This window comes from Harpia harpyja, chromosome 7 (genome assembly GCF_026419915.1).
Source record: "Harpia harpyja isolate bHarHar1 chromosome 7, bHarHar1 primary haplotype, whole genome shotgun sequence".
Lineage (NCBI taxonomy): Eukaryota > Metazoa > Chordata > Aves > Accipitriformes > Accipitridae > Harpia > Harpia harpyja.
The window spans coordinates 16481020-16493789 of record NC_068946.1 but is presented as its reverse complement, the minus strand read 5'-3'; the positions used below and the strand labels follow the sequence as shown (position 1 = coordinate 16493789).

The window sequence follows — 12770 nt, the reverse complement described above, 5'->3', positions numbered from 1 at the left end:
TCCCCCCAAGGATGCTGCCAAGTGCTCTGCCAGGAAAGCAGACCGCATCTCCACTTCTCCTAAATCATACATCACTGCTAATTCCTTGACGCTGATTACAAACAGGAGGCGTAGCAGTAGATTGCCATGCCATACCGTACCAGCCTCTCCCTCTAGTTGCTAAGAAAAATCAACAAGCAACTTCTGGAAGCAGCGGGCGAGCCAGCAGATCCAGGATTTTCTCATAGAGAGGGTCTGAGGGCACCTCAGTGGTTTATGGGATTTTCAAGCTGAGTTAGGGTATATTTTGAACTGTCTGGAGAACCTGAGTGCTGAGAAAAAAGAAAAAATCTAATGGAAAATATGTCCATCAAGCAGTGAGTCACCAGAAGAGGTAATGAAGCCATGACGGGGATCCCAATTTACTGCCTTATTAGCACATCAAGACCTAGCATGTAGCAGACAGCCGTGGTCTTCACCTGTTGAAGCTCCACCACCGGGGCATGTGGTTTCTTCATATGGACATTACTGTATTGAGCAAGACCACCATCCTGGTTTCCAAACACTGCTTAGGTTGGGCTCCTTGAAAGCCCATTTAATCACAGAATGGCCGAGGTTGGAGAGGACCTCTGGAGATCCACCTCATCTTATCCGAACACCCCTGCTCAAGCAGAGCCACCTAAAACTGGTTACTCATGACCATGTCCAGATGGTTTTTGAACATCTCCAAGGAGGGAGACTCCACAACCTCCCTGGGCAATACCTGTGCTAGTGTTCGGTCACCCTCACAGTGAAAAAGTGTTTCCTGATGTTCGGAGGGAATCTCCTGTGTTTCGGTTTGTGACCGTTGCCTCTGGTCCTGTCACTGGGCACCACTAAGGAGAGCCTGGCTCCATCCTCTTTGCACCCTCCCTTCAGATATTTGTATATGTTAATAAGATCCCCCTGAGCCTTCTCTTCTCCGGGCTGAACACCCCAGCTCTCAGCCCTTCCTCATAGGAGATATACTCCAGCCCCTTCATCATCTTCGTGGTCCTTCATTGGACTCTCTCCAATATGTCCATGTCTCTCTTGCACTGGGGAGCCCAGAACTGGACCAGCACTCCAGGGGTGGCCTCGCCAGTGCTAAATAGTGGGGAAGGATCACCTCCCTTGATCTGCTGGAAACAATCCTCCTAATGCAGCCCCAGATACCAGTCACCTTCATGCCACAAGGCCACGTTTCTGGCTTATGTTCAACTTGGTGTCCAACAGGACACCCAGGGCCTTTTCTGCTGAGTTGCTTTCCAGCTGGATGGCCCCCAGCATGTCCTGGTATCTGGGGTCGTTCCTCCCCAGGTGCAAGACTTTGCACTTCACCTTGTTGAACTTCATGACATTCCCATCAGCCCATTTGGCTGATGGTGAGTTGGCTTGTTGGGTTGACGGTTGGACTCGATGATCTTAAAGGTCTTTTCCAACCTAAATGATTCTATGATTTCTCCAGCCTGTTGAGATTCCTCTGGATGGCAGCACGACCCTCTGGTGTGTCACCCACTCCTCCCAGTTTGGTGTCATCTGCAAACTTGCTGAGGGCATACTCTACCCCATCACTCAGACCATTAATGAAGAGATTAAGCAGGACTGGACCCAGCATTGACCCCTGGGATACACCACTAGTTACTGGCATCCAACTAGTCTTTGTCCAATGATCACCAACCTCTGGGCCTGGCTGTTCAGCTAGTTTTCAACCCACCTCGCTGTCTGCTCATCCAGCCCACACTTCACCAGCTTGTCTGTGAGGAGCTGATGGGAAGCGGTGTCAAAAGTCTCGCTGAAGTTCAGGTAGACAACGTCCACTCCTCTCCCCTCCAAGCCCACCTCGTGGCCCCTCCACAAGCAACCAGGATGGAGAAGCCCCTTCAGCTGGACCCAGCGGGGGTGGAGCTGGGGCAGCATTGGCACCAAAGCAGAGCGAAACGGCACATTTGTTCCCCCCCCTCCCGAAATAAAACCCACCACTGACCTCCTTACACCCCAAAATCAAAGATGGGTGCAGGCAGTCCCGGGATGCCAGGAAGGGAGGGGTGAGCAGAGGGACCTTGCTTACCCCACAGTCTCGTCCCAGTCGCACCAGAGCCGCTGCCCGATGCCCTCCATGCTGAGCTGGAACTGCTTCAGGCAGTAGTGCCGGATCATCCAGCTGTAGTCCGCCTCCTGGCACGCCGTTGCCGTGATGAAGTGATGGGCTGGAAGACAGGCGAGGCGTGAGCAGGGTTAGGTTCTGCTGCAGTGGGTCATGGTGCAACAACAGCCCCTTGCCCCCCATTGCATGGTCCCCCCCCCCAGCTTTTCACGCAGAGGGCACCTGCCAAAGCAAAGCTGGACATCAAAGTAACTCCACTTTCAACCAGCTTCTCAAAACCTCCTTCTCAGGGTTTTATTTCCCTCTTCACATCCCTCTGACCCTGCAGCATCATCCTGTGTTACCCTCCAAAGTGCCTGACATGAGATAAATCAATTATTCAAAATATGCCAAGTAAGTCATAAATAAGTAAGGACGCACATTTCTTCTCTGCTGATAACTTGACACACATCTTTGGACTTTAAATTCCCAGTTCTTCGGTTTACAAAAAGAGTAAGGGTGTGGGGGAAGCTGGGGAATAACCCCATGGCTCCCAGCCAGATCCCCACTGCTGCTGAACAAAGGACCCCTTAAAAATTATCTGCACAGTGCCACACTTGGAAACAAATATCTGTCTCCGATGGAGCACAAGGACAATCATGGTGAAATTCATCTCTGGCTGCACGGTGCTGATTCAATTCACCTCTGGGTACACATCCCTGCTACATGGTGCCTTCTGGTTCAGGACTGGAAAAGGAAGAGATGCTGCTTACTTCCCTACAAGTTTGTGCACAATTAGTGCAACGTTGCTAACGAGTGGAAAGGGAAAAGGACAGTAATGCTACAAAGGGAAGAGGGAGCAGGCTCGAAGGAAAAAAACCCTTCGGAGGAATGATTTACTGAGCCTGGCTATAAATAATATCTTTCCCTTGGTCCCAAAGTGCCAGCTAGTGCCTTTGCAGCTTCTGGAGTACATTGCAGGCAGTCATCGCATGCCAGCTCTATTTTTTGCTACGTGTGAATAACTGTGCAAAAGAGTAGGGCTTTATTTTTATTTTTATCTTATTTTTTAACAAAACAGAATTTAGCTACTTATTTAGCAGACTGCATATGAAAGTCACAGGACATTGCCGGTGGCTCCTGACCAGGGGATGCCCTCCTTGAGTGGTCCCTCTGCAGCCCCCAAATCCTCGGAGCGCTTAGGTACCAGCATCCTATGGCAACGGGTGGGAACTCCAGACCTGCTGGGGGATTTGGGTGGTGAGGGGCCCCCAGACCTTTGGGCGAGGTTTCTGGATGGCTGAAGGGCTTTCATGCTGCTTCCCACTGCAGCAGCAGCTTCAGTCTGGATCAAGATAAGACAACGTGAGTTATCAAGCCAAGGGAGGGGAGTTAAGGAGCGCGAAACCCTCACTACTGCCATAATAAAACTGAGTTTATCATAATCTAAAGCTCTCCCCAGCTGATACCACCCAGAGGCTCTGCCTACAGCACCTGCACAACACAACCTCAGCCAGAGACAAGTCCTGCTCTGAAATGAGAAGGTTTGGGATGCTGGCAAGGTTTGGGATGCTGAGCGAGGAGGGGGGGGGCGGGGGGGAAGGTGCAATAATTTCACGAGACCTGGACTGCAAATCTCAGTCTGGGCAGGCTCAAGGATGATTGATGGCTGGGAGGCTTTTCTCCCCTTCCCATCCCTTCCAATATGGATGAATCAAGTAAACAAGTGACACGGCTGAGTGAGCACCAGCATCCAAGGGAGGTTGAGGGGTCACCCCTCGGGGTCACCCCTCGGTGAAGACTGTGCACCGGACTGTGAAGGACAAGCACCTTGCAAACATTATGCCCATCATGTGGCCGGACAAACAACTTGCAGAGAAAATGCCACCGGCGAATGCATCGAGTATGGAGCAGGAGAGCGCTGCATAATGGGAGAAAGGAGAGCAGGAGAGGCGAACAGATTAAAAAGCAGCCAGCCGAGGGGACTGAGGAGCAAAGCAGGAAACAGAGCCAGGCAGAAATGAGTGAGGCACGCAAAGGATGGAGAGAAACTGAGGAAGACAAAGCTGCTTTAAGAAATTCAACAGCAATACAGCACAAGAAGAAAGAGAAGCAGAAGTTAACTTCACCTGGCTTCACTCCTCCCCACTCCCAATTAGCATGGATGAGCCTAGACAGAAGTCATCACTTGTACCACAAAACCAGCGATCCTTAGAGATGCCCAAACATTTCCTGACGACCACACAGCTGCTCCTGCAGAACAGACCTAGAGGAAAACACCTTAACAGGGAGGTCCACCTTGGGTGGAGAAACACTAAATAAACCATGGGGACGAAGCAACTGAGAACTGCAAACTGGCTGCAACACCTGCTTGAGTAGCTGCAAGCCACATATATCTGGTAGTCAGCATGAAAATGAGCCCCACTATTAAAAGAAAAAAAACTAACCCAAACCAAGTGAAAACAAAAACCCAGGGAGCTTCAAGCACTTGCCAATCAAAGCAGCTCAAAAGCCACTGCTGGGTTGGCTGTGGCTGTGGGCTGAGTACAGGTGGGGGCAACCAGGAGAGAGCCAGCGCACGGGCTTCGTCATCCCTGAGCGTGTGACTTGTATGCTTGCACTTTGTTCCTGCCTCTTGTCTCAGCTCTGAAGGTCCTACGCAGGCACATCACCACCTTTCTTCCCCTCTCTGGCAGGTCTTTGCAATGTTCTCCAGGAGCTCTGCCTTCCCCACAAGGACTTGCCTTTGGCAGCAGCGAACACTGCAGATGCCAACTGCAAATCCTTTTCCCTGGGGGACTGGGGAAACCAGACCCATCAGCCAGTGACTGAGACATTTCATGAGGACATTTGATTTTTTAACATTGTGAAGGGTTCTTTTGTTTTATGCATCAGAGGCAAAGAGCATCCAAGAGGAGCAAGGCTCAACAGAGCCTGTTGTGTAAATGCTGCGAGGATGGAGCTGGGCACAGTGAGGCCGAAAAGCTCTCATTTTCAGCTGGCCAGGGAGAACTGGCTTGAGCTTTAAATGCACATTTTAAGGTCAAAGTGAGAAGCTCCTGCCACATTTCCACATAGTCCTCACCTAAACCCACAGATATTTCTCTGCTGCTTCCCATATTTCCCCCAAACTCACGTTTATCGACACATCAGGCTGGGACGGGCTCAGGGTTTGTAACAACGGGGAAAAAAGCAGGGAGAGATTTTTATATCTCCTGGCTCTTGTTCCAGAAGGTTTTCCTTCCCCCCCCCTCCAGTCCTGCTGACGGAGGCGGCGCAAATCAGCTGCAGTCAGCTGTAAATAACAGAGCTCTGGAGCAGTCACATCTCTGTACTTAGCAGCATCCATTTGTGAAGGCTATAAGGAGCTACTGAATAAATGAGCTCCAAAACCGGACTATACCAAGACTGAGCTGCCTCCAAGAGTGCTCCCTTCTCGTGTGCCCCCGGTGCTCCTGCTCCCTTGGGAAAAATGGCATCAGGAACTGCAGGAACGCAGTCATCCTCTGGGAACATCCCACTGGCGCCATGCCATACCTCTAAAGCCCTGCTTGGTCTTTAGGTGCCGCCTAGACAGGGAACAGGGGGTTATCTCCGTCTTCTCCTGTCTCCCCCGCCTGTGCATCCATATAGGTGATACCACTGCGAGCTGTCCAAAATTCATCCTTGCAGCATGTGCGCGCGCTGCCTTCTGCATGCAAAGCTGTCTTTCTGCTGGAAGGAGGCACCATCCAATGTGGTGTTTATCTCAGCGTGGGGACCTGCATGACTGTTGATGAACGCCCTTCCCTGCCAAGAGGAGCACTGATTGCCTGTTAAAAGACGTAACTTTAAGGATCCTTAATTTGCCTTCTCACAGGGAACATCCGGAGAGCAGCAGTGAGGAAGTGATTGGAGGGAAGGCTTTTTCAGGCATCCCAGGTCCTCTTGATTGCTCTGAGATTGATGTCCTGGAGAGTCCCAGCAAACGTCTACCGGGGTTCAGCTTACTGAGGGTTAGCTGCAAATAAACCCAAGTTGCTCATGTATTTCAGCAGAAAAACAGTGTTGGCCCTGAATTGTTACAAAAAAGTTGGGAAAATAACTGGACTTTCTTCTGTTGCACTTCTTATAGCTGGAGTCTGGGCCAAAAGCTCTGGGTTCGCAGCTCCAGAAAACAACTTGGTGGACACCACCTCCTCTTTTTCCTCCTGCCACCCCTGCAGAGCCCGCACACTTGCCACAGTGACGGTTCACCAGCAGAAAGCGCTGAGCTTTCCCTTGCAAGAAAAGTTTTGCATTTCACATTGCTATCCCCTCTTGCATAATTCTTTGGTCTCCAGCCATTTTCTCCCCAGTTTTCTGGGACTTCTTGGGCTCATCCTGCTGGGACGTGCAGCCAACCCCAGGGGGAAGCAGAGGCAGGGAGGACCGCAGAGCCTGAGAACAGATGAGCATTTCAGACTGGCATGGCACAGGAGGTCAAAGAGATGACAGTGCTGATGGACCCAGTTCCCAGGCATTACAACGGAGCCTGTCAGCATTTTTTGCAAGCCTCGCCACCGCAGCCCTCTGCCATTCGACCTCCGGATGCTGCCCACGATGTGAGCGTGCTGAGAATATATGGAGAGTTTGGGGCAGCAAGTCCCAAGTAAGGCAGTCTCATTTTTGGGGAGATCCCACCAAGGTGGACTAACACGCTGTGTCCTTCTGGACTTGCTGGGTTTCTCAAGGCACAGCCAGGGCAGCCCCAAGCCATCGGCCACGTGGCTCCTGCAGATGAAGACTCCTCACCCAGCGCCTGGACTGTACCCTCCGTTTGCAGTCTCATCCAAGAAGGAAGCCCTTGATGAAGCTCTTACATAGGATGGGAACTGAAGACACCCTAATTTGTGAACGCTTTCAGTGGCACCCACTGGGTGCTGTTGGAGGGGCTGCCAGCCCCACAGAGCACGCCTGTAGCTCACTGCTATTCAGAAAATGGGGGAGCTTGATGCCCCCAAGCCCACGACACCCCTTGATGGTGCTGGATGAAGGATGAAACTATTTGACTATGCATGCAGAGTAGTCACCAGACCATCCTGCTACGGCTGGACCGGCAGGGGTTTTTTTTTGGTGGAAACCATTCAGGGCTTCATAGCAAAAAGCAGAAAATAGCCAGTTATTCATCTAAAAGCTTAGAGTCTTAGGGTCTCATTAAACCCCAAAAGATCGCAGATAATTGCAAAGCGACACTCACAGCAGGGCTGGCAATGAGCTAAATCCAAGCATCAGCAAAGCTCTGGGCTCAGAGAACAACATCCCAATATCTTCTCCTGGGCTTCTCCCAATGCTGTGACCCCCGCCCTGTGAAATGATTAGCTCTCTCAACAAGCCCCAGATGAAAACAGTTTGTTTTCCCCTCCTTTTCAGTGTGGTTGTTTGCTCTGTTTTATTGAGAACAAGCCTCATGGTTTGGACCTGGTTGCAAAATAAAACCCAACAAGAGCTGGAAATCTGGAGTTCATATGCTGAGCGTGCCTTGAGCCCTGCCTTTGCCATGTCCCCATCCAGCGGGACGAATTGTGCCCCGGCTGGTACAAACTTGTGAGATTAAACCAGGTAAAACCCAGCTGGACAGATGTGCTGCATGCTGCCAAACCAGGTACTCACCAGCTGGGAACGATGTTGGGAAGGAGATGGTTTCCTGTGGCTAACCCCAAACCTGATTTTGTCCCACTCTCTCACTGCCAACATCCCCCAGCCACCTTGGACTTGCAGCCATCCCTGCCAGGCCACTTGCCCTGGTGACAAAAACCTCCAGTGGGGACCACAGCCCTGTGTCCCCGCCAGAAGTACCGCATGGCTCTGGGACAGCAGGTTCTGAGTGCAGGTTTTGCAGGCACAGCCCTGGGAAGCCTTGAAAGCTGCTCTGTGCATGGGGAGCGCATGTTCATTAGCCTCAGGCTGCTTCTTTTTGCTTTTCAACCTTCCCTTTGTGTTGGGACCCACGTTTACAAACAGACCAGCTGAGCCGGTCCTCACCAAATGCATTTCTCAGCATCTTCACTTTCACTCAGTAGAGCCGCCACATCCATTGCTAACTAGTAACTCAACATAATTAAGCGCCAGTTTTCATCTTAAGCCTGGTGAGATCTGGTACCTCCCACAAAGGGGCTTGAGCATCCTTGGGTCACGTCAGAGCAAGTCCACTCCCAGCATCCCGGTGCTCTGCCCAGATTGAAGCATGAAGCCAAGGGAAGGATCAGACCCAGCCCAAAACTTCTCATCCAAAACACTTGTGGGAGGGCAGGCAGAGGACATGGGGGCAAGAGGCAGAAGATGAGTGTGAAAAACATCCTGGTTTGCAGCCAAAAAATTGAAAACTGGGGGGGGGGGGGGGGGGGCTTTGCTTTGTTGACTCAAAGCCAACAAACCAGCCCTGCTAGAGGCAGCAGATGGTTTTGCAGGGGACGGAGCAAGTGCTTGCAGGACTAAAAATAAACCCACTGCACCCAGCAGCGGTGACATGTAAAGGGCTGGGCTGGGCTCCGGCTGGCGCCCACAAACTGCCAACATGGGAACTGGCGGTGTTGCTGCAAACCTGCCCTGGGGATCTCCTGCCTGTACCTATCCATACCTTCTCCTAAGCCTGATTTTGTACTCCCCAGACAAAGCCAGATTTGGCATGGGAGGGCATTTCCAGCCTGCCACTTTGTACATGGCCTCTGGCCCCCACCGTGGTATTAGAAAGTCAGATGTTTTCTCCAAAAAGCAGGTTGAGCCCCAAGAGGTACAAGCCCGGCGCTGGGGGACCAACCTTCTCTGTAGCTCACCATGTGAGGAGAACCTTTCACACCAGGCTCTGAAGACCTCCAGGGGGTATAGCTCTGGATAGGGCTTAAAAACCAAAACACTGCATAACCTAGCAGGAAGCTCAGGTCTTGCACAAGAAACCTCACGCCAAGAAACATGAGAGAGAGGGGAAGTCACCCATGTCAGCTGGGGAGAAGCAGGAAGAAAGGCACAACTGCCCCTTCCAGCATCTGCAGCCCCATAACCCCCAGGAAGGGCCTGGCACCCTCTGCCTAAAAATATACCTCCCGCTGGGGCTGTTTCGGGCAGCTGCCAGCTCACTGAAGGCTTCAGAGCTTGCAAACGCTCCCTTGGTTCACCAGGAAGAAATGAAGCTTCTGCTTAGCAAATGCATAACCCCTGCTTTGGTTGGAGCTGGGGGACAGAAAAATGCAGATGTTGGTGTTGGGGAATGACAGGGTAGCTGGCTCAACACTATTTATTTCTCTACCAGAAAGGAGGGAGCCATCTGCTAACACCTCTGCTTGCTGACAGCCTGGGATGCACCCCCGCAGTCAAACGAAACCTCCGAGCCCTGGCAGGGCTATTTCTGTTCTGTTTTTGCACAGGGAGTGTATTTTTAAAGCCTCTCCTCCCTGCCCAGCTGGGTCAGGCCAGGGGCACTGGTACCCACCCCAAGCTGCTGGGGTCCGGCACCGGCTCCTGGGGCTGTCGGGGCTCTGCGGTGGCTTGGGAACGGCGAGGTGGATGGAGGTGGCCAAACCCTGCAGGCGATTTTAGGGGAGACAGAGACCCATCCCCATCTCAAGCAGAACTAACCGAGCTCCATCACCAGCACAGGATCATCCCATCCCATCCCAATCCCCATCCCTTCCCAATCCCCATCCCTTCCCATGAAGGCTGAGCCCAACTTCTCCCCAGGCAGTTCCTCTGGTCCCCTCCTCCCTTCCAAGCTTGGCAATATTTCATCTCCAGCATCTTTCCCTCTCACTACCAGCTCGCTGCAGGGGAATGTCCATGGAGGCTTTCAGCATCTCCTTCGTGGTGATTTCCGAGCCCAGGTTAGAGGAGCGTTGCATTATGACTCAGGACACCTTTTCCTCCCGAGCCCAGCAAACGGGGTGGGAGGAGAGCACGGGGTCTCCACGCTGCCCTCCCCGGGCACAGCCCCCCTGCTCAAGCTGCTCTCCTGCCCCAAGAAACAGCTTTTAACTCAAGGCACCTCCCTTTCCTCAACTGCAGGCAAGGACCATCATCTTGGCATCTTCTGTAAAGCACTAGGAGATGCAGAAAAGCCATAATTGTTATTTAACAGGCAGAAAAGGAGCCCACAGCCACCTATCCACCAGGCCTACAGCTGCCAGAGCTACTGTGCTGCCACCTCTGACCAAATAAATTTGGCCAAGGAAAATGGATGATATGAACTTCAAGCATCTCAAAAATTTCATTTATTAATGCCCGATTGGATGAGCTGCTGCTTTTGCCACAGCAAAGCACCAGGCTCCCCGCAACCAGTTTAGGGACCTCAAAAATACATGGAGGTGTTCAAAGTCCTCGCAGAGATGCTCCTACTTCCCGACCGCCATAGGGATGCAGCTGCTTGGCAGGCAGCAGGTGAGCCCATGGGAAGAGCCTGTCCCCCACACTGGCAACCCACAGGCACACAGCTGGAGTCAGGCTTGGGGATGTCAGGACAAGGAGGGACCCACTGGCCACCCAAAGCAGTCACCCACCATCTTCTTTAATGTGAGAAGGGCATTTCTCATCGCAGCAGCATTAGTTCAAAGAGCTGCTCTGTCCCAAACCTACTCTGATGCTTCTGGAGTATCCTTGGGTCCCAAAACCAGGCAGCCTCTGCCTCCCCTGCCGGCTGCACGCTTGTTCGCTTGGTGTGTTGTGACACTGTCTCTTAACCTGCAGGATTTTCCTTCCCAACGTAGCCATTCAGGATGTAAATTAAGAGGGAATTCATGGGATTCAGGGGTTTTCATGTGCTGAAAGGGAGCGGGGATTTTTCAACACACTGCTGAGTCACTGCGCAGCGAGGATTTTGGAGGCAGAGCAGATGCTGGGATGTGGGGGGAACATCTGCCATGTCTTGGACATGCTGCCACCGCTCGCTTTGGAGAAGAGAAGGAGAATCCCCCCCTCCCTGCCTCCCCTCCAGCCTGGGGGGCTGCAGATGGAGCAGCAGAAGGAAACTACCCAGGTCCTACCTGAACAGAGCAGTCTGTAAGCATGGTATGGATGTGGTTACAAAGCATGGCCGGAGCTCCCCAGTGAGGTCTGCAGATGGAGGGCTCACCCCGTATTTTACTTGTCTGACAGCTTCACTGCCGTGAAGCCACAAAAGCTTTTAAAGGACTGGAGGACTTGGGAAACTTGGATGGGAGAGAAGTCACTCCAGCTGGGAGGAAAAAAAAGCCTTGCGGCAGGGAAAAGATGTTAAATGAAAAGAGACAGGGCTAGGAACGCTCAATTTTAGGAAATCGGATATTCCCCTGAAAAACATGTGTGTGGTTGTGGCTTTGCTCATGCTGCTTTGGGGAGCGAGCTGCAGGCACCACAGTCCCGAGGCAGAGCATTGCTGCAGCCTTCCCCTCGGGCTCTCCAGGCCTGTGCGCTGCATCCCCCTCCACCTGGGCTTGCTCACGAAACAGCCTCCCCCCACCCCGAATAAATACTTGTCGGCTAATTCCATTAAACCCCAGTGAAACAAGACCACCGTGGTGGGAGGTGCCATGCCAGGGGCATAAGCTGCGGTGAGGGTCAGTGTAAAACCTTGCTGGCTTAGGAGACAGCAGATACCCGAATGCAGAATGGGTAGAAAGTCAGCCCCTGCTTGGCCAGGCTGGGGACGGTCCCCTGTTAGGGACCTGGCCACACGGAAAGCTTGGGCGGCAGATGCCCTCCAAAGAGGCCAAAGGCTTCCACATCTTCAAGGATGAAGCACAACACGTGGTGGGTCTGAAGAGCGTGCTGTGGTCCTGCCAGCACCGTCCCACCGCTGCTTCCAGAGGAGCATCCCCAGAAGTCCCATTTCTGGGGGGCCGTGGTCCGGATGAGCGGAGGAGCGGAGCCAGCGCAAGGGCTGCGCCTCGCAAAAATCAGGCTGGAGGCAGCGCCATGATGCTCCAGAAACACTTCTGGGGATAAACATCACTGGGCATGAAGACTGACTTACGGTAAAAGGCAGTAACAGGAGAAGGTCGAACGGAAACAAGCGGATCATGAATAAGCATTGGCTCCAGCTCAGCTGCACACCAGCAGCTGGACACGGCTCTTGGCACAAGTGCCAGCCCAGTGACCGCAGGAGCCCTGTACCGGCACGCTGTGTCTCCCGGTCCCCTCATCATACCTGCAAACAGGACATGCAGCACCAAAATGCTACTGTTGACCACATCCCTACCTATTTTTTTGGCAGCCAGATGGTTTTTCGATAAACACGCTGTCTGTGACTCGCTCTGAAGCAATACCGAGCACCATGTTTTTACCAAAGCATGTTGCGCCCGAGCGCTGCGATTGCTTTCGCCCAGCCGTGGCAAGAGGCGGGCAGAGCAGCTCCAGTCCCCGCTCGCTGGAGCCAGCAATCAGCCCCGTAGCTAGGTCCCTAATTAGAGCTGCTTTTTAAGCGGTGGGCTAATGAAGCTGGCCAGTACATGGGTCAGGAGTCCTTTGCTCTCATCTCTCTCTTCCCAGCGTGATACCTCCTCGCTGCGTCCTGGCTCTCGCTGCCTGCCAAAGGATCCACATAATAATGGAGATTTCCCTGCCCGTCCCTCCGGGGACCTGCGCCTGCCCTGCCTGCCACAGCAGCCGCTTTCCCACGGGACAAAGGACCCAGCCTGAAGCGCCTTTCAGAGATGCCCACGCTTCTCCCCGGGCATTGGAGGGTCCTGCTGCCAGAGACGGG

The 12770-nt window shown here is 52.8% G+C and overlaps 1 protein-coding gene across 1 annotated transcript in view; it reads right to left on the bottom strand.

Moving 5' to 3' along the window:
* RBM44 (RNA binding motif protein 44) overlaps positions 1–12770 on the bottom strand; it is a 43623-nt gene that overhangs the window by 8534 nt on the left and 22319 nt on the right. The window contains 1 exon segment of the mRNA XM_052791417.1: positions 2069–2207. Within this exon segment, the coding sequence (XP_052647377.1) occupies positions 2069–2207 (139 nt within the window).